Source organism: Denticeps clupeoides, chromosome 4 (genome assembly GCF_900700375.1).
Source record: "Denticeps clupeoides chromosome 4, fDenClu1.1, whole genome shotgun sequence".
NCBI lineage: Eukaryota > Metazoa > Chordata > Actinopteri > Clupeiformes > Denticipitidae > Denticeps > Denticeps clupeoides.
Window position 1 is genome coordinate 12,900,796 of NC_041710.1, and position 23,041 is coordinate 12,923,836.

Genomic DNA, 23,041 nt, shown 5'->3' on the forward strand with positions numbered 1-23,041 from the left:
ACCTAATCGTTTTCACCTGTGTTAATTGTATAAAGCTGCCCTGTTCGTTTCTGTTCGCTGTCAGGTCTTTTACGTTATGTTCCGTGTTCACCACTGTCAACGTCTCGGATGTCTCCCCTGTCCTGTGATTCACCATTAAAACCCCTGTTTCGTGATGATAGCGTCCTTCATTCCTCGTCACTCTTCGTCCTCCTCTATGTACACCCGCCGCGTCATGCCCGCATGGACGTGACAATGACTACTCATCAATTCTGAAATCTCATATTCTGACATATAGCTGACATATAGGGGTGGTAGTAGTCTAGGGGTAACACACTCGCCTATGAACCAGAAGACCCAGGTTCAAGTCCCGCTTACTACCATTGTGTCCCTGAGCAAGACACTTAACTCTAAGTTGCTCCAGGGGGGGGACTGTCCCTGTAACTACTGATTGTAAGTCGCTCTGGATAAGGGCGTCTGATAAATGCTGTAAATGTAAATAGCTACTCTACTGTAGTGGACAGGTAATTACCTCACGGTCTGGTCGGAGAGCCACCCGGCAGCACAGTTGTTGAAGCCGGAGTGGTAGGCTGCCTTCAGCTCAGTCGGACTGGCCACGTCCGCTGAGTTCTGCTGGCAGGCGCGTTGGCCATCGGAGAAGGACAGGGCATAGCGCTCACTGGGCGCCCGGTAATGAAACACCACACCTGTGGATAGGCCAGGACACAGTCGATGATGATACATGTCCACTCGGTTCTCAGGTGAACCACAGGGCTCTGTGCCTGTCCTTTAGAACACTGCCAGGATACATTACTGTCCGCTCAGAGGAAAACAACTTTCTTTTTTCTTGTCTAAATGCGCAATTCCGCAACACTCACAATCAAACAATGGGTCACTGTAACTGTACAATGTTCCTCATGCAGGATGATCACTCAATGGGAATTTGTATGGTTCATTGTAGCCCTGTCCTGCAACTGGCTGAGAGATGGATGTTTGTTGGTTTGATTCGTTTTTGACCCGTGATGTTTGTGCATACTTCACACAGAGAGCCTACATCTGGCCTGTTAATTTCACACCCTGCGTGTTTACACAAATATTTCATGCACTCGGCCAACAAATGCCAGGCTTGTCAGGTTCATTAAAATTCAAAGTGAGTCTCTTGATGGTAGATCCACCCAATGAACTCCAAATATTTTCTCTTTAATATTTGAGCATATACATCGCAACTAATCAATTCGCTGTTTTAATTAAAGAGTTACAGGCAATTAAACAATTAACGACCACTTCAAATGGAAACGAAAGCCAAAAGGTAGTGATGCAAAAGCAGAATTAATATGATATTGACAGAATGAATCAGCGCTGTTAGCTGTTAATTGATGCAAAGAGCCCTCTCTGAATTCCTAACAAGCAGATCTCATCTGCTACTCCCCCAAAATGAAATATTGTGAGTTTTTTCATGTAAGTTCTGTCTCCCTCCTTCTCTTAATTCATTTGTTATGCTGTGTAATTCAGGTTACAACATAACTTGCCAATTACGAACATGTCTGCAGTATTAAAAGTATATTTTTCTTTTAACTTTAATACAGAGGAATAATAAGAAACCCTGCGACAAATCAAGCTATGCTATGAGCTAATTGACACTTACCGAAATTGTTGTCTCTTAGGGCACTACTTTCAAATTGGTGCTAAGCACAGCCCTATGTGCTAGGTATGGGAAATGTTCATCAATGTAGGGTTACTGTAGGTGTCTTCAGGATTTACATAAAGAGATAAAACTAAATCATGAAGAAGAAAAACTAATAACCCTAATTGGTGGTATGAAATAATTTGTCACCCAGAACCCAGTTTAAAATAGGAGTAACTCTCTCAGACATCCATTTTAACCTGTGCCTGTCAGATGCGCAAAAATCATTAAAGAAAAAAAAAAAAAAAATCTGATATGCAAACATCATTAATGGTAGTGTGTCCTTCTTGTTGTATCTATTTATTTCTGTAAATCCTTAGAACATCTTTGATCTTATTCCAGCAAACAAGCCTCTCGCACAGTGATTAGCACTATACTTAATGCCAGTTCAAAGTGCCTCAACCTTCTAATCACATGTAGATTTTAAGGTTTTACAGACAGACGATTTATGCCTCTTATTTAATTCATATTACACTTTTGTGAGGTGTGGGTCTCAAATTCTTACCTGTGACCTCAAGCGAGACTGTGTTCTGTATGTACTTGTCCTCCACAGCGATGAAACAGCGGAACACTCCAGAATCATTAGAGCGAAGTTCCGAAATGAGGAGCGAGGCATTGTGGCTTTCGGTGGTGTAACTGGGGAGGCTGACTCTGCCAACATAAGAATTGTGAACTCTGACCTCCCCATCACGAACAGTCAGAACTGTCCTCTGCAAGGAGCCCTGGTCATCCGAATTTGGGGTCCAGCTGTGGGTCCAGCGGACGGGAGGTGGTGAGTAAAGAGGACTGGTCTGAAGAGTGAAGAGGCAGGGCAGGAGGGTAGAACCCGCCAATGGCTGCCTCAGTGTAGGATGGGTCACTCTATGCAGCGTCACCAACCCTTCCGCCTCTGATGAATCTTCAACCACATAGAGGGAAAGGAAAGAGAATTCAAACACAAATGTCGAAGATAAACAAGTACCAACCGGGTCTCAGGGGAACGCATACCACTGGAAGCTTGCAGTTTAATAGAACATTAATATTACATTGCCATTGAATATATATGTATATGTTCATTAGAGTGGACCTTCTAATCTAACATTGAATTGCATATCCACTCTAATAAACTTACTGGTCTTAAAGGATCTGTTTCTAGCTTGATGTTAAGGCTGAGTGACATATGACTGGAGAGCGTTAGGGAGGGCAAGATATCCTTGCACTTCAAATTGAATTGTTCTTTCAAGGGAACATAAATACTCTCTCTGAAGACATTTTTCTCTGAAATTGCTCAGGGCAAATATTATTTGAGGAGCCCCAAAGTACTTCTCAAATGTTCAGACAGTTGTCTGGGACAAGAGCTTCTCAAAAGAAAGAGGCCATTTCCAAGGCTCTGGAGTGCAGCTCTGTGCTCTGAAAGACGTTCTCATTAGAGACACCCGGATAAGGCTGGGGTGTGAGAAGCACTGCCAGCCATTCTGCCTCAGTGTCTGCTCCCAGTGGGTAATTCTGTGACTCACAACTCATTCTAGTTCAAAGCCAGGCCTAAAAATGTCTTTTTCTCAAAAACACACACACACACACACACACACACACACACACACTCATCCACACTCATGGGACAAACCTACCATGTCTTTGCAGCATTATAGCTTTTGACTTGTGTACAGGATGGTCGCTGGGTGGATATTTCTGAGGTGATGGACCTATTGCTGTCATTCGCTTTAAAAATGTTAACTTCTCAACCATTAATAATGTAGAATATATATTATATATATTTTAAATACAAAAATGTATCACTTAAAAAAAGGAATATCTCTCTAAAATAAAAAATTATTATTATAGGCACATAACAAATATATAGTTAATATTGTCAATTGACCTTTGCTAACATACACACACCTGTGCACCTACTCCAGTAATTTACTGGTATATTTGATTTGCCATGCCTTTCAATGTGGAATTGCAGTGTTTCAGACGCCTGCCAAAAACTACACCAAGGCAAAAAGCTCAGTGCTACAGATGAGAATCATTGTTCCATGACCGGGAGTGGCTCTGGTTTCATATAGACAGACATGAGAGCTAAGAGCAAGAGCAGTTTGTCTGTCTGTCAATTTGCCTTGTTGGGTAGTGAATAGCCTGCTTCTCACCTGAAGAATGTCATTTACTTTGGTGCTTAAAACCAGACACAGACTTCATAATGTCACTGTATTAATTAATTATGTAGTGGAACCTGAGTGGAGCTGTCTATGGTGCAGCTTTGGTTTAGAGGGGTTTAACCAACAAAAGTTAACCGTGTTACCAAAGAATTGTATAGCTCAATTTTAGTGATCAGGGAAAAAACATTATAAAGGAGTCCTGGGATAGTGAATCCCATAACAAGGAAAAGCACTTCAGAAGGGAGCTCGGCTCCTCCCTTTCACTCCTCTTCATCTATTTTCTGCTCTCTGTGATTTTGGATCAGTGTAGGTCAGTGTGTATGAGCTTAAGTCGAGTGTAAGAGCCATCTCAGTGCTCTAATACAGTGGTTAACAATTATGTTACTTTTAATGAAAATGCTGTTTCTTTTTTGGAAAAAATAATCTTCCGTAAAGTGCTGTAGCACTTTGATCTAATGAAGCAAGTAACTGGAAAGGGTCAAAACATATGGCTTAATTGATTTTTATTTGCAGTTGAAGATATTCAGAGTAAAGCTCAGAGAATTGATTTTCTCATGAGTAATCAATAGAACAAACTTTAGATTCCAAAAGAAATAAAGCACAGATGTTATTAAACATGTAAAAATCTCATTGCATTTTAGTTAGTCTGATATCCTTTTTTTTTTTTCAGAAAAATAACCCATGGGTATTTGGACCAATATTGAATGTCTGAAAGCAAAAATGTGACAGAATCATCAAAACACCAGGGGTCTCTGGTCTGATCCCTGTATAGATGGATGTGCTCCTCTTTTAGTGTCAAACAGCGCAATGAAAAAAGCTGCTGTCTCGCCCACAAATATACCTGAGATGGAAGCCGAACCCACCAAACTCATAGGTGAGCTGCACTAGGCAACTCTGGCTTGACGTTGTATAGGTATCTGCGAGTGCACTGCCTGAAGGGGAGAGCAGCATATCCACAGAGAGGGTAGGATTCCTTTACAAGGCAATCTAGATGCCTGTGAGGAAGATTTTACTGACTATATAGTACACCATAAAATGACTGTGAGTGAGAGGGCAGTAAACACCACTATGGCCTATAAATGTTGATATTTCAATCTAAGGCACATGAAAAAGACCTGTAAAACATAACAGATGAACAGTATGTGCACACCCTGGTCACAGACCGTAAGTTAAGACAATGACAAGAGTAGAAAAAAGAGCCTTCAAAAAGCAGCATCTTTGGAATTCTGTATTGTTTTGACTGTAAAGATGTCATGTGACCCCAGAAAGAACTGCCAAACCTAGCCCTGCTCAGACAGATGATGGCACTTCCTTATGATGGACAAACACAGATCATTCGATCATCAGGCCCTAGTAATAACTCCCTTAATTACTTATAGGGTGGAAATCAGTGAGACCGCAGGTTACAGGCTTGTCAGTGTTGGTTCGGATGTATTAATATATTCTATTAATTAGCTATAACAGAGGTGAGCAATATTGGTGCAATATTTCACACAAATAAGCAGGTGAGCAGGTCCAGTTGTTCCTAAGCAACGTCATTCCAACTGCTTGTCACAATGCCGTTAATCATGACAATGTAATAAGGTGAAGGGGAATTTTAAAAAATGTGTCAGAGTGATATTTTGTCACTCCCAGGAAATGTCACTCCCAGCATTCATTTCAGCCTATCAAAATGCTTACATTTGGTGGGATGTTTTAAGATTTTTAATTGGTGAGACAGCATTTTATGGTCTAGTCTGGGTTTTGGGGTTGTCATGTGGTAAAACTGGGAATTAACTGAAAACTGAAGATAGATTTTCCCAGATGTATGACATTTTGATAAAATATTTATCGTGTAGTGAAAAATGAAAACAGTGGGATATTAAGCAATACCTATATAATAATCATTCATAAAATTAATGAACACTCCCATTATATTTCATTTGAGTTTAAAACATGTAGTGAATTTAAAAGAGTTCCTGAAGAGAATACTTTTTTTTGTCATTTCAGAGATCAAATGTTATCATTACTCACAGCTTTGAATCAAAGTGTTTCTTCATTGCACTAGCTGCGACTTTAATGATTAGAAAAACTCAGAGACAGTGTCTCAGCGAAGAGTGAACACAGGCATTAGTGTGTTTACCCTGCTGTCTCCTCTATGCCAAATGTACAAATATCATCTCCCTCATTCGTTTGCCTGTGTCTCTATCCCCTCCTCCCTAACGCTTAAACAAAAACTCTCCACCTCTTCCCTTTTGTTCCATGGAATGCCTAGCCCAAATCAATTTGTGATGCTAAAAGCAAATAAATCAATTGAAGTAATTTAATGTAACGTTGCTTATGATGGAATGACACGACAACTCTCCTTCCTGGTGTTTGAGTAATGGATAGAGTGCCGGTGCTCCCCAGAAAGGGGAAGTCACATCTGCATTTAGATGAGAATGATCTCACTCCTCTTCTGCCCCCTGGAGAACAGGCTTTGTGGGGGAACCACACATTTTTCCCTCAAATGAGTTGTAATCAAAAACTGCGGGACATGAAAACAGTTTGACACACACCTAGACACGGAGATCAGTATACGCTAAGAGAGGTCAGAATATGTCAGAGGTGACCCTCATCTTCACCTGTAATAGGCTTATTATTGACAGGACTTCTGCACTGAAACAGCATGTTCTGTTCCTGACTGCAAAAAAAATTACATTCATTTCACACTTTCTGATACAAAATGCCCCCTTTCTTACTCTCTTTCACACTCACACATAAAGGTACAGGCACTGTACATTTATTGGGAATTCTCTCAGTGTGTGTTTTGGTGTTAAACTGGGTTCAGCACACCAGAGACTGCACCCTTACCACACTGCGTCAGCACCTCCCCACCCGACCAGCATATCCATGGCAACGGCAGTTTGGAATCAGGGTGGAGATGAAGGGAATAGATTGAGGTGAGGATGATGGTGGAACCTGTACACGGCCGGAGAGGAAGAAGAGCTGCGGCCCAGAGAGAGAACAGGAAAGGGGGTGGGGAGAAGGAATAAAAGACAGAGCGCTAAAAGGCAGAGAACTGAGGGACAAAGCAGGGGAAAGCAGATAGAGATTACGAAAAACTGAAAAAGGTAACAGGAGAGGGGGTGGAGTGGGGAGAGCATCTGGGTTCAAAGAGATAGAAAGGAGATTTTAGAAGCAAGAGAGAGGGAAATGGCTGTGTATAGAGAGAGCAGTGGGTCTCTGAACAGCCAGATATCAATGTCAGTCTGCATAACTGAAACACTTCTTCTCAACCAAACGTGTCAATAATCGCTTATTGCTTTGACCTCAGGACACAGCATCTTAAATTGTGTCACTTGTTTCTCCAATTTAGAAACACACACATGAATTTACTTGAATCTGTATTAGGACCTAATGTAATAAAGATCTCTGTAAAGTCTATTATATCCCAATCACATCCCATTCTCACATTCCAGGTGTAGAAATCATATACTATATTTGAGTACCGTTATGAAATTTAGTTGCAGAATACATGTAGATTGTCATAGTGACCAATCATACAATATGATGATTTATTACTAATGATAATGATGATATCATGGTAATGCGGGGACAGAAATGTAGCACAGGACAGTTTTCTATCGATGCCAAATGTTTCCAGAAATAAAAAACTGTCATGATCCGGACCGGCAGGGGTTGACTCCGGATCCGGGGTGCGGACCGGAGTTTCATGTTCGTCTCGTGTAATGTTCCCTGATCGTGTTCACCTGCTGTCTATTTATATAATTGTATAAAGCTATCCTGTTCATGTCTGTTCGCCGTCGGGTCATTGTGCGTGTTAATGTTCCCCTGTCTCGTGTGTAGTTTGTATTAAACCCCTGTCCTGTGATCGTGCGAATGCGTCCTCCTTCACCGCCATGTCCAGCCCACCCGACCACGTGGACGCAGCTGATCTACGCCCCGCTGAGATCCAGGGAACCGTGGGATCCATGTCAGGTTTTTAATCAGTTCCCCAAGCGTGGCAGACTCTCGGCGGCCTACGAAAGCTACCGTGGGGTCGAGAGGATCTGTCACGCGGTCCATGTTCCCCCTGGCGATTCCGGAGGCGGGGGAGGACCGACGAATCCGTGCGACCGGACCTCGATGGCCTACGAAAGCTACCGTGGGGTCGAGGAGACCGGTCGCGCAGTTCAGGTGCTCCTGGCGTTAACCGAGACGAGAGAGGCGGCGAACTTTCCAGCGGGGCGTACCGGAGACTGACCGGAGTGACGGTGCCTGCGGACGGCGGACAGGATGCCGCTCCCCCACGGACAAGCCGTGCTTTGGCCCGGGCCTGACGCCGCCGGTGCAGGACTGCCGCCACTCGTCCTTATGGACTTCTCCCTCCTTTCATGGACCGTTTTGTGGGCACTCCCAGGTGGTAGTGCCTTTGAGGGGGGAGTACTGTCATGATCCGGACCGGCAGGGGTTGACTCCGGATCCGGGGTGCGGACCGGAGTTTCATGTTCGTCTCGTGTAATGTTCCCTGATCGTGTTCACCTGCTGTCTATTTATATAATTGTATAAAGCTATCCTGTTCGTGTCTGTTCGCCGTCGGGTCATTGTGCGTGTTAATGTTCCCTTGTCTCGTGTGTAGTTTGTATTAAAACCCTGTCCTGTGATCGTGCGAATGCGTCCTCCTTCACCGCCATGTCCAGCCCACCCGTGACAAAAACTCAACAAATATTTAAAGAGCTAACTGTGGACTCTACAAAAACATTGCAGCATAGCAGCTAATACATGAAACCATTTACTGAGGCAATCTGATAGCAAAATTGTGTTCTGTACCACCTATTGTTTGTATGCTATATAACCAGACCTTCATGCACACAACAAAGAAAACCTAAACACATCCATACAAACTTAAAATCTGGAATACTCACAACATATAGGAAAGTGGAAAAAGATGGGCAAGTTCAGTCACCCTGTGTAGCTGAGAAACGTTCTATATGTCGTGTAATGTGACCAAAAACTTGTACTGAAAGCGTCATTGAATTATTGCATTAATAATCTTATTGTTTAATTTGTTGATGTCTCAGCATAAAATGCCGTGTATACCATACTTGTTATTTTGCTGGGTAACATGAACCATAGTGTTACCAATAGAGCCCAGAACATCACAGACCTACCCAGCCGCAGGAACAGTGGAGGAGGTCTTTCAGTTTTACTCCTCCCGTTTCCTCAGCTATTCAACTCCACCACAAAACCCAGAAAATATCCGGTGGCAGTTTTGGGCCCAGGCAGTTACCTTTATTCCCTTCCTCGTCGGACACATTGAACTGGTTGAACTCGACCATTAGGAGATCTGACTACTGAAGGCCCTTTGTGAAGGGAGGCATGGCCTCACACTGTCATGTTTTATAGAAATCTTTCAGATGCATGCTGGGAAAATGGAGTGAAATCCAAATGGCATTCCCCTGTATGCAAGTTAGCAACGGTAAAATGAATAGGGCTGTCAGGGGGGATTGGGCTGGTCACTGCTATGCCACTCTGCTGGCAGAGTGTGTGGGCAAGTCACCTAATTTCAACATTAGCCAGTGACTTGGGCTTCGTGGGTGGTGATTGTCTTAAATATACCGTTAATTGTGAAATACATATCACAACAGCTATAGTGACAAATCACTACATATTCATTATTATAGTGCAAAAATAAAACAAAATTACTCTTTAATTTAAAGAGCACAAGTAAAAGTACGTTTAAAATATTAAAAAAATGATCTTAGTAGGAACATGATTTCAAATATTTTCATGGATATAATTTTAAAGGACATAAATATAAAGAAAATCTACATTTTTATGGGTCAAAGCACATTGCAGATTGTCCTCTGTGGGTTCAAATTAATAGTCCATTAAGATCTTCCATATATATACATCACTAAAATTTGAAGCTCATACAAACCAGTCTAAAATATGAATAATCTGAAGTCCAGTGTAAACTTACCGCAGCCTACAGAGAGGAGGAGCAGGACTGGCAGCCCAGCAATGTAGAGTGGTGACATCTTGTACCTGGAGAGAGAGGAAAGAGGTAACACACATCACAAATCCTAAAAGGAAAGATGACCTGGACCACACAAAACTGGTATGACAATTATTTGTAAATCTTTTTTTCACTTCTGTGTGCACAGTCACACTGAAATTTGCCCTGGCTACCCTTCAGCTCAGACTGTGGGACAAACACCAAATAACTGTATGCTTTACACTGGCTGCCTAGCAATGATAAAGCACACGGCACACAAACTACAAAGCCAGAGCAAAAGAACCTTTAGGTTGGTATTCAGATGGCTGGGCTGTGTGTCACGCCCCCTACTCTTTGATTTGCATTGTGTGCTACAGACAAGGGCATACAGTAGACTGGTGATAAAAATAATAGAGAAAGATAAATGGGATATGTTGAGCAGCACTCTTCACCCCTATCTTTGTCTTTAATCCTCCTTCAATCTCTTTTTATGCTGCCACTGTTTTTTATTCCTCTAGTTAGTGACCTTCTTTGTGTCGATCAGCATTGCAACAGCAACAAGGCTCCTTTCTTACCAGTATCACTCACAATGAAATACACAAACCTGGACACAGACACACTCAGTGTACAGTCTGTGCTGCGGTTCATCCTGGGATAACAGTAACCTACCTCACCTGCCCTCACCTAACCCCGAGCAGAACTGATGATATTCATCTTCTCCACTCGTTCAGAAGACAGTACAGTCCCAACGTTCCTGCTCTTCACTTGAATTGTATACAGTAGAGTGCGGCCTGTTAAACGCATTAAACAACAGACTGCCCCGGGGAGGTCTGTGAAGTCTGTCTACATTTATATGAAGGACCAGCATAGACACTGTGGAACAACACACAAACACACTCTCTCTCTCACGCTCACACGTAGACTAAGAATGAGAAAAGTTTCCCATTCTTAATGGAAGGTGGACCGGCACTCTGGTGCTGAATGTCAATGTGCCCTACTTCTACCCCTCTCTTTCCATTACTCTCTCGCTCTCACTTTCACCAAGTGGGTGGCCATACTACCACTGTTCCAATTTCTTTCTTTCTTTCTGTCTATCTTTCTTTCTTACATTTCAGGTACAGCTACAAGTAGACCCAGCTCCGCTATATCAACAGGCCAGAATATTGTTAAATGTTACAAAAATCCATTTATTTATTTATTTATTTATTTATTCATTCATTTATTTATTTGTCTTTTACAAAATAACCGATATTCATATGAACATTTGGTGGAGATCTTTTCTGCATTAGCAGTGTGTGTCTGTGCCTGTGTGATTATATGTGTGTTTTCTGATCAGAGAAGAACAGCACTGCCACAGTATGCAAAGTGAGGCATCTGCCACACCTCCCTCTGGGACAGACAGATCATTGGCACAGAACCCAGACCCTCTGACCTTTAGCCTTTTTTGTGTGCATATGTGTGTGTTTGAGAGTCTGTCTGTGTGGGGATCGTGAGGCAAAAGACAAATGAGTCTGGCAGATGGATGGACAAAGAAGGGGAGGGGAGATATGCCAGAATGGAAAAAGACAGTGAGAATTAGAGTCTTCATAAATCACCAGAGTATAAAAATGTGATCATATTTTATAAAAACAATACTCTGAAGAGACATTATTTTATTCTTCAACTATTTTCACCTATTTAAATGTTTAAAGTCCAAAATACATTTTGCCACTGAAAAGACTGAATTTAAAAGAAGAAAAACAACTTGTAACATAACAATTCTAGGCTGCATAAAAACACGAAACACAGCCCTTTTGATTCATGTCAGGATTCACAACAGAAACAAAAGCATTAACTGCACCATGCCCAACCCTCCACTATATTAGCTGCGCCCTTGGTTGGAAAGTGAAAGTAAAGTGATTATCATTGTGATACGCAGCAAGCACAGCACACGGTGACACAACGAAATTTGTCCTCTGTTTTTAACCCATCATCCTGGTGAGCAGCCATGAAAGGCACCCATGGAGCAGTGTGTGGCAATGGTACTTTGCTCAGTGGCACTTCAGTGGCACTTCAGTGGCACCTTCAGATTACGGGTCCACTTCCTTGCCCACTAGGCCACCACTTACGGTGACTTCTTTAAAGCTCACAACTGTGGTCCATCATACAAAGCACCTACAGTACCCTCTTATCCATGGACTTCTTTTTGAAAGACTTTACACAGATTTTATATATGGTTTTACCAGTTTCTTGGTTTAGACCCAAGAAAAATACGAGAGAAGGAGAACAGGAACTGGGAGTGAGCGAGAAGTGCAAACAGAAAGACAGAATGAGAGCAACACGATCAGCTGGACTTGAGCCCAAACCCTCTCATCTGTCGCACCATGGAGAGGCGCTGGCAGCACCCGGGGGGCAGGAAGTTCTCCAGCTGGTCTCTGTGAGCTGTGTGAGCGAACCGGGGGAAAGGAGAGGGCATTATTTACAGTCCTGAGAGGGCAACAGGCCTTCCGCTGATGCTCGGTTTTTTGCTTATGTGCCACCAGGATATTCCACCAGCATTCAAATGTGGGGGGAAAATTAGGAGATTTTTTTTTGTGTGAAAAAGCAAGCTGTATATAACCACCAGGCCAATACAAGAGTTTTTTTTAACTTATCTGAAACCTAATGATAGTATTAAAAGCTTGTAAGAAATCTAAACAGTTTAAAAAACAGAACCCTGGAATACAGTCATGTTCACAGCCTGTTAACCCTGGATTCTTTTTTTCCCCATGTTCTCATCACAGCCGCAGCCCCCGTATACAGAATCACACTTCCTTCATTTTATTTTTACAATGCTGTATGCTTTTTTACAGGGCCTGTTTTCTGAAAATGATAATAAAGTGCATTCAGGTCCTCATTTCGCAAATACACAATGTACACAATGCCAAACTGCCATGAACAAATGAAGCACAACACCATTTCACAATGTTATGGTGGCTACAGATGGAACTAAACCCGTATTTAAACTGGACAACTGGACTCTGTACTGCAGAAGAAGTATCCCGGCCTCCACCACAGCGATAGCCCTGCAGATCTACTGCAAGAGCCCACTGTGCCAGAAAGGTAGAAAATGGCTTGTGAAGCCTGAGTGAATTAGGTAAGTGAGATAAAAATACTACCACATTTAATGAAGAACAAATCATAAATGCTGTATGCATTATGAATTTAGGTTGCGTTCTGCTAGAATCTATAACATCTTATATTTCCTTACAGCCTGATTTTATGGGACTGTTATCTGGATATGCAGCTTATGTTTTAGTAATTTTATTCAGTATTAATTTCTTCTATTTTATAGAAAACGTTATGAATTTGCACAGCAAGTGACATGATTCATATTAAGTACATTTATAACAAATGATAGATAAATGCCTTCAGTGACGTTTTACAGCATATTTATTTTGTGGCTGCTGGGAAATCCTTGGCACCAAATCTCCTGCTATAAACATGGCCATTACAGATCACATCGGAAGTGCACATTTCACATTCCTGTTCCCATGATGCCGACCTCAGACCAGGCCTCTAGTGCTATACATAAATTGAGTCTGAAGCTGACAGCAGTCTGTTAAGAGCCTTTGCTTAATCAAAGTTATGGGTTCAGCACTCTTGATTCATGGGCCAAGACTGGGGGGCTCGTCTACAACAATAAATCTTCCCTGTCAAGCAGTAGGGTGCAGCTGTCAGCATGTCCGTCTCAGTCAGCAGAGAAAAAAACATTAACATTAACTTAACTGTTACACAACATGTCAGAAAAACAGGGACAGCAAATCTCACCTGGTGGTAAATATTGTGCATTTATTTGAACCCTTTAACAGCCAACACCATAGTTCCTCTTGATTATTTCACATCTGCAGTTAATGCAGAAATTTCATCCCACCAGGATAGTGTCAGGATTGCCTGCAGCTGGCCTCCACACCTGACTTTAATCCTGATGCCCCATAAATGCCGGAAGTTTCCGCCCGTTCGGGGTCGCTGGCATTTTCGTGGACTCTCTGCACGAACTTGACCTGGTTTAGTTTCATGTGTTTTTGAGTTCTGGCAATCGCCACACGCCTACGGGTTAGTTTCAGTTCGTTATTTAAGTTAAATCGTTTTCGGCCACCGCGCCGCTGTTTATTTGTATTTCTTTATTGTTTGTATTAATAAAACCCCCTTCCCAGCATGTCAAACCTCTGCGCTTCCTTCCCCCGTAAGTCCGTAGACGTGACAGAATGCCAGCGACCCACCCAAAAGCGCAGAGGTAAAAAGCAGAGGAGAAGAAACGCCGCGAAGGACGCAGCCCGGCGCGGCGAACGCGGACGCCAGGGGAGAGACGCGCCGCCCGTTCTGGTGGAGCGTTTTCTCCCCGAGAAGCCGTGGTACGCGGCGCCGCGTGATGACGTCACCCCCAGGAAACTCCGCGAAACCCGGAAGCGACAACGTCGGCGGGTGAGTGGGCGGAGCGAGGACGTTGGCGTCGGCAGCAGCGAGGAAGTGACGTGGGCAGCGAGCGCAGAAGATGCGACCCCCACGATCTTCGCCATGTCGAGCCAAGAACTCTGCGCTCTGCTGGCAAGGCTCCCCGTGGACTGGGACGACACGGACTACGACGAGAGCACAGGAGACGAGAGTTGGGCTCCGCCCATCGCACCAGTCTGCGATCGTCGCAAGGTCCGTGGGGACCCACGTCACTTCCAGGGGGGTGAGAAGCGGCAACAACAACGGCGGCGTTCCTCCAGCGAGGAGGTGGGCAGCCTCCAGCCCGAATGGCCAGAGTACTGCCCATGGGAGCTTATCGCGCCATGGGTCCAGGATGTCCGCAGGGTGGACGACCCTTGGAGTCACCGGTGGGAGGACACGGATGACGAAAGCGATGATGACGTGGATTTTCGGTGGGCGGTCTGTGCCGGGATGGCTCCGCCCAGCGTGCGCGTCCGAGATCATCGCGGCGTCCGTGATGACCCATGTGACTTCCGGGGGTACGAGGTTGACACGGACGACGACCAGGATGACGCCGTTTGGGCAGTCGGTGCCGGGATGGCTCCGCCCATCGCGCCCATCCAGGATCGTCACGAGGTCCGTGGAGACCCACGTCCCTCCCAGCAGTGTGAGGAAAGCTGGTGGAAGAGGGCGACGGGAGGTCGCCAGCCAGCAACTGCGCTGCCGGGACTGCCTCGCAGGGAATCCTCCATTCCTGCTCCAGTCGCCGACCCGCCTTCCCTCTGCCCGGACGTTCCCCAGCAAAATGGCAGCGCAGCACCAGCGTCCACACCTGCTGGAGAAGACGTCCACCCCCCTCCACACCACACACCAACCACCATCTCCAGCGACGTGCCCAGCCCCGTGTGGGACAGCCCAATTGTCCCGGGACCCTTCAGTGGGGCAGCAGACACAGACGAGATCACTACCATCCACACGTGTCTGACTGGATCAGCATGGGGCTGGAGCACAACCCTCTGGCAGCAGGGAGAGACAGACAGGAGTTTTCGGGACTTCCAACAGAGACTGAGGGCGGAGTTTGATCGGCCTGAGCCAGGGATCGAACTCTGCCCCTCCACCACATCCAGTGCCAGTCAGGATCCGGGGCAAGAAGACCCAGCACTGGTGGGCGACGAGAAGGTCGCTCCTCCCGAGATCCTGGCTGTGCCCCCTGAGGAGGTCCCGGAGAGCCCAGAGAGGGAGCCAGACGACCCTCTCTTCTGTCTGTCTCTGTCTGTGTGTGTCTGTGTGGCATATGTGTCCGTATGTCGCCCCCACTTCCCCTCTTTGTGTCCACCAGAGGGCGACCCAGCCGCGGAGCCGAACCCCAGGGAGGAGGTTCCTGACCCGAATGTGCTGGTCCAAGGCGAGGTGGACAAGCCCCAAGGTACCCCTAGGTCCAGCCGGGGGGGGGTGCTCCCCCAAAGAATTTTTTGGGGGGGTGCAGTTCGGGTTGGGGACTCCTCCTGAGGGGAGGGGAGGTGGGGAAGCGATGGAGCTGGGTCCTCCGGTAGCCAGTGAGGAGGGCGGGGCAGGCATGGGCCTGCGTCTGCCTCCAGAGGGGTGGAGCGCCATAGAGCCCCCGGGTAGGCATGAGGACCCAGCTGGGACAGGCAGGAAGAGGGCCTGCTTGTCCCAACGGACGCAGAAGGGGCTAGCCAGATGGTCTGGCAATGCCCCCCCCTTGGCACCAGGGCCGGGCAGCGAGAGGGGCTGCATAGTCCCAGAAGGCACCAGCCTGGGGTGCCTGGAACAGTCGCCGGAGGCTCTGGGACAATCTCCCTGCGCGGTGCAGGGGGTGACACAAGACGTGTCAGAGGGGACATGTGGAGACAGGGCCGGGGCCGTCATGCGGGACCACGCCGGGGAGCCAGGCCGAGGGTCCGGGGCCGCCATGCGGGACCACGCCGGGGAGCCAGGCCGAGGGTCCGGGGCCGCCAAGCGGGACCACGCCGGGGAGCCAGGCCGAGGGTCCGGGGCCGCCAAGCGGGACCACGCCGGGGAGCCAGGCCGAGGGTCCGGGGCCGCCAAGCGGGACCACGCCGGGGAGCCAGGCCGAGGGTCCGGGGCCGCTAAGCGGGACCACGCCGGAGAGCCAGGCCGAGGGTCCGGGGCCGCCAAGCGGGACCACGCCGGGGAGCCAGGCCGAGGGTCCGGGGCCGCCAAGCGGGACCACGCCGGGGAGCCAGGCCGAGGGTCCGGGGCCGCCAAGCGGGACCACGCCGGGGAGCCAGGCCGAGGGTCCGGGGCCGCCAAGCGGGACCACGCCGGGGAGCCAGCCCGAGGGACCGGGGCCGCCACGCCTGACCACGCCGGGGAGCCAGCCCGAGGGACCGGGGCCGCCACGCCTGACCACGCCGGGGAGCCAGCCCGAGGGACCGGGGCCGCCACGCCTGACCACGCCGGGGAGCCAGCCCGAGGGACCGGGGCCGCCACGCCTGACCACGCCGGGGGAGCCAGCCCGAGGGACCGGGTCCTCCAAGGGGAGGATACAGCAGGGCAGGAGCCCTGTGGTTGCCGCCGTCCACCCCGCCGCCTCCACTGATGGTACTGTTGGGGCTCCGAGGACGTAGCCCTTGGAGGGGGGGCTCTGTCAGGATTGCCTGCAGCTGGCCTCCACACCTGACTTTAATCCTGATGCCCCATAAATGCCGGAAGTTTCCGCCCGTTCGGGGTCGCTGGCATTTTCGTGGACTCTCTGCACGAACTTGACCTGGTTTAGTTTCATGTGTTTTTGAGTTCTGGCAATCGCCACACGCCTACGGGTTAGTTTCAGTTCGTTATTTAAGTTAAATCGTTTTCGGCCACCGCGCCGCTGTTTATTTGTATTTCTTTATTGTTTGTATTAATAAAACCCCGTTCCCAGCATGTCAAACCTCTGCGCTTCCTTCCCCCGTAAGTCCGTAGACGTGACAGATAGCATTTGACAATTTGACATATAATTTTGTCCTGGTAACACTATACAAACAGTCAGATATACAATATAACACTATTGTGATAAAATAACAGAAATCCCTGTCACGTGCAGATTAAGCAAAATTGGTGCGCCTTATGTACAGCCAGTATGTAGGAACATTTCTATTGCCAAGATAGAATGCTGTTTCTTCTTGACCTGCTTGTTTTTCAGCTCCTACTGCCAGATTGGACAGATTTGTTTTACATTGAGCTGTCTTTAGAGCATTGAAGGAGCATATCACATTTATGATTAGTATGTATTAATTTATGTATGTGTATATATATATTTTGTGTGTCCTCTGGTCTGATGAAACAAAGCTTGAACTCTTTGGTGTGAATGCCAGGCATTATCTCTAGAAAGATCTTTAAATGGCTGTGTACTGATGCCTCCCATCAAACATGGGTGGTAGTATCCTTGTGGGTAACACGCTCACCTATGAACCAGAAGACCCAGGTTCAACTCAGGTTGATTGTTGCTCCAGTCAACTACTGATTTTAAGTCTTCTGGATTGCTGTGAATGTAAACGTAAACCTGATGGAGCTTGAGAGGTGCTGCAAAGTGGAATGGGGTAAATTGACCAAGGATAGGTGTGCTTGTGGCATCATATTCAAAAAGACTTGAGACTGTAATTCCTGCCAAAGGTGCATCAACAAAGTATTGAGCAAAGGCTGTGAATACTCAGTTTTTATTTTTAATAAATGTGCCAAAAGCTCAAATAAACTTTTTTCATGTTGTCATCATGGGGTGTTGTGTGTAGAATTCTGAGGGAAAAAATGCACTTAATCCATTTTGGAATAAGGCTGTAACATACAAAATGTGGAAAAAGTAATGAGCTGTGAATACTTTCCGGATGTACTGGATGAAAGCAGTATATAGGCAAAATTTTACCCCAAAGGTAAAGTGGTGTGTGTGTATGGAACAGTCAGTAAAAGCAAGACAAAGGACAGACAGAAAGAACAGTTTGTATGGAAATGAACCAAAATATAATCTACAGAGCAAAATAAGGAGCCAAACCACAGACACATACATACAAATAATGAGCCACACTCAACAAGAGAGAGACTGATTCAAACATTTGGCTCGCATGGTTTACCAGGCCAAGGAAAGGAGAGGAGTGTGAGAGCAATTCGCTGCGATTCACTTGAGATAAAAAGCTGTTGTCCAGAGTGCCTGTCATTAGAAAATGACTTCTCCCTGCATTAATCATGTCTTACAGAAACAATTACCTTTTCAGAGCACAGACGAAGCAACGGCACGGTGTGACTGACAGTATAAGTGATGGCTGAAGATGGCTGAACACTTCAAATGGATTGCAGGGGGAAAATCACAGCAGGACGCAGAGCCTTCTGTTTGCATAGAGTGTCTCTAGCCACCACACAACGCTAAAATGAATTTAACCTTTTTTAACCTTTATGCACTTGGTTATGTACTTTTCTGCACTTGGTGTATACAAGAAACACCTCATTAAGGATTTCATTAAGATTGCTCAACATCTTCATAAACCCTACATTTCACAGTCATTTGTAATGTCAATAATACAAACTGTCATTGTCTATCCGGAAAATAAATCTAATAAATTGCATATTAATGTCAAACTCACTGAGATGTTTTAGATAATATTTTTATTATAGATTACATATTTTTAAGATAAGGGAGTATTAATTATTCTATGCTTTCTTTATGTTTAGTTCCAAAGTTAATTAACTTCATACTTCAATTTCATTTATTCCCTGAAATCTCATTTACTTCTCCATCTGTCATTAGGGCCATGTGTAAAAAAAATCGTGTTATGCAACAGTTCTGCTTATGTCAACAAAAGGGATTGGTGTTGATACCTTTTAATATTGTGGATATTGTTTATTAAGGGTTCATTAATTGTTGGATTGTTGAACCAGCCAATAAACCATTAAACCATCAGTCAGGTCCTCAGCCATCATCCTGTCAGCCTCACCTCCCCCACATCCATAACACTCCATACTAACAACTACCTGACATCAGACATGTCAGTGTCAGTCTATGAGAAATTCAATGGGCCAAGCAGTACACCAATGAGAATAGCTGACCTTCACAAAATTCATGTTTGTACAGACTGGGTTGTAGGAGATTCAGGCATCATAGATGGCAACCGCTGAAACATTTACTGAACCAACAATACATTAACATTCCACTCCAGATGGCTTGGCTCTCTGGGATTCTCTAGTGTCGAAACTCAACTCTGTAAAAGGTAAAAATGGATGTCCTGTGTTTAATCCGCTTTGTGGCAGGGGTTTGAACATAATTTTGTTTATATCTCTGCTGGTGGATGACTGTTCATCGTCCTCTTCAGAAAAGATGATTGTTGTTTTTTATCTTCTTTAAGAGGTACTACTGGAGTGCAGTGGAAAGGTATGAGTGGAGTAAAGAATCAGTCCCTCCAGGATTTTGTGATAAATTGTAATTGTTGTGATCTAAAATGCCTGAAATGCCATCTAAACCTGTCTTGTCACTTGTGTACAAATTGACTTCAAGTGGCCCTGAAATATATTTCTAATAGGGCTGCACAATATCGAAAAATTATCATTGTCGCGATATTAATATATGCGTCATCTGTATCGCCAGGAGTTGCGATAAATGAAATGTATCCTGCGTCCGAAATCTATAGTGACGAGCCATCGCCACGAGGTCAGGAAAGGAGAAATGAGTTTCGGAATAACGCTTTTTATAAAATGGAAGCCAGTATGTGGCACCAACAGCCAATACCTATTCACCAGATTCTACAAAATTCCTCCGGATTCTTCTCCTACAGGCCTACACCTCGACTTCACGGTGTAAAGTTTCTCCCCTTGCACACGCTACATTAAATCCCCATAACACACATATCCCCAACAGAACACATTTACCCGTAACATGGTTAACTATTTGCAGTCCCCGGGCACGCCCGGCCCGTCGGAGTGTACCTCACCCGCAACGCATGCTGGTCCCAAGTCATTTGCCGGGCTCCGCAGCCACACAATATATTGTATGTGAACAACAGTATGCGAGGCGAGTAGTATGTCTGAATTCATAGTAGGGATGCACCGATACCACATTTTCTAAAGTACCCGTACTCGTTAAAAGTCCGCCGAAACCGATACCACGGTCTAAGAAATGTCTATGTTTGAGCAGCGTGTAAGGGGTTAATCACAGGTGCCGAGTCCCCGCTGCAGCAAACTCTTGCAAGACGAGAGAAAATGTCCAGAGGCAATCCACATGCTTTGAAAATAACACTGGCAATTATCGAGTACATTGCATGGAGTGACCAGCCACTCTCAGAGGTAGAAAATGTGGGATTCCTTCGTCTCCTCCATGTAGTATGCGATTTCGGACGCAGCATTAAATTATGTTCCAAGCATTTGTGTGTCCAAATTTGACCAATCAGATGGGCCCTTACTCTCTTTATACCCGCCTCCCAAGTAGGTGATATAATGCTATTGGCTAGACAGGGCCATGGAATGTTAATATAAATTTTTCTTTATGTGGATGTTGACAATATGTTAGTGTTTCCATATATATATATATATCATATCATAATATGATATGTCATAATTACGCACTGCAAACTTTATATAAATAAAGTTGAAGTTGAAGATAAACTTTTAATAAAAGTTTATTTTAATACAGCACAACAACATAAAAAAGGAAAAAAAAAAAGCTGCCCTGCAGGACTTGAACCTGCTACCTCCTCAATGCCAGTCAAATGACTAACCTGTTGAGCTATATTGCCTGCTACATAGGAGTGTGCCCCTTCCACACTTAGTGGTAAATCCTGCAGGTGGCAGCAGGAGTTTGCAGTGCGTAATTATGACTGGATAATGATAAAATGACTGCAGTGCAGTTTATTCTTCGTTTGCAATTTACTAAAACGTTCATATCTGATTTCTCAGAGGCAAAGAAGAGGATATAGAGTCCATTAAATCGGAACGAAGTAACTTGAAATCATGACCACTGAGGTCTGAGGACATCAGTGTTCGCTTAGTTTGGACTGTCCTGCTTCAACACTGATTGGGTCAATCCCTTTTGAATGTATTGGCTGTGAAAACTAGGGGGTGGAGACTACAAGAGCGGCGTCTGCCAGCCCCGACGAGATTTACGCCGAGATTTACGTGATGTATTGTGATAAGAGAGGCTTGCCATACGCTGTTGCAGAGTAGGTCACGTCGGCAGCTCAACCAATAGGATTAAACTGACGTCATATCGTAAACGTATCGCCAAAACTCTATGATACGTATCGTAACATTTTAGCATCGCAAAATATTGTACTGCGATATATTGTTACACCCCTACCATTGACTAATAATAGATCAATGTATGTATAAAAAGAACCCCAGTACACTAGACCTTCACATCAACTAGACCTCTGCAAACATGCCTGAGAGTCACCCTGAGACTGTTGATTATCAAGAGGTTGAAGACCAAATCCACTGCTGATGTGGCAGACACCTTCAATGTGTCTCAGCGGCAATCACAGAGAATACTTTTTTTTTAAGAGACTGGAGGCATTTTTGACAAGCCCAGGTCAGGCAGACCCCACAAGACAACTGCTCGAGAGGATCGTTTGTTGGCTTGAAAATCCAAGGCCAGCCCATTTTCCACTGCAGCAGAGCTCCACGAGACCTGGTCACCTGATGTCCCTGTGTCAACCAGAACAGTTTGTCGAATTCTGTCTCGAAATGGCCTCCATGGTCAAATCAGTGCCCAGAATCCTTCACTAAACAAAAGACAATTGAAAAAACTTGTGGCATTTGCCAAGCCTGCTAAAGCCTGCTAAAAGGATGGACGCTGGAAAGGGTGGATTTTTCAGATGAATTTTCTGTTGAATTACAGCACAGTCACCACAGATATTGCAGGAGACCTACTGGAGTCCACATAGATCCGAGATTCACCCAGAAAACAGTGAAGTTTGGAGGCCGAAATATCATGGTCTGAGGTTACATGCAGTATGGGGGTTTGTGCAAGAGATCTGCAGGGTGGAAGTCAACATCAATAGTCTGAAATACCAAGAAATCTTAGCTACCTTTTATATTCCCAACCATAAAAGAGGCCAAATTCTGCAGCAGAATGGTGCTCCATCAAATACTTCCTTCTACATATCAAAGTTCCTCAAGGCAAAGAAGATCAAGATGCTCCCGGATCGGCCAGCCCAGTCACCAGACATGAACATCATTGAGCATGTGTGGGGCAGGATGAAAGAGGAAGCATGGAAGACTAAACCAAAGGATATTGATGAACTCTGGAAGCATGCAAGACTGCTTTCTTTGCCACTCCTGATGACTTCATCAATAAATTGTATGAATCCTTGCCAAACCGCATGGATGCAGTCCTTCAAGCTCATGGAAGTCATACAAGATATTGAATTCGGATCTCACAGCACCACTACTTAATTTGCTGACATTTTTGTATTTGCAGTAAATTTGTTAAATGTATGTATAGGAGACAAAACTTTTGTTTTGCCAAAATTTGACCTTTCTGTCTTGATTGAATGATAAATAATTTTTCAGTGAAACTAATTCATTTGAATGCATTAAACTTCATTTGGTAGGTTTTAGCTTTTCATATGAGCTATTTCTAACACCAATTGGTTAATTAAAAGTCAGGTTAATAGCAGGTGTTTCTACAAAATAGACTTTTTTCAGGGACTGTAAATAGTTCAATAGTTGAGAAGCAGAGAGTGTGTTTTTATTGTGATGAGTTGCCGGCCCTGAGCCTGAATAGCCAGTTTCAATACATAAAATCAAGCAAAAGACTCCAAAGCATCTTGGCCAGAGCTGAGAGATGCAGGAGGACTTATACTCAGACCATAAGGCTGCTGAACTTCCATCTCCTCCCAACTTTGGAGG

At 45.1% G+C, this 23,041-nt stretch overlaps 1 protein-coding gene across 3 annotated transcripts in view; it reads right to left on the reverse strand.

Annotated features, from left to right (window-relative positions):
* Window positions 1-23,041, reverse strand: part of LOC114789207 (neurocan core protein-like) — a 63,744-nt gene that overhangs the window by 26,543 nt on the left and 14,160 nt on the right. For all 3 annotated transcript variants that reach the window (XM_028978373.1, XM_028978374.1, XM_028978371.1), the window contains exons 2-4: window positions 9,743-9,807; window positions 2,169-2,561; window positions 512-686 (exon numbers count right to left, since the gene is read on the reverse strand). In XM_028978373.1, the coding sequence (XP_028834206.1) occupies window positions 512-686; window positions 2,169-2,561; window positions 9,743-9,800 (626 nt within the window). In that variant the 5' untranslated portion in view covers window positions 9,801-9,807. The remainder of the gene's footprint in view (window positions 1-511; window positions 687-2,168; window positions 2,562-9,742; window positions 9,808-23,041) is intronic.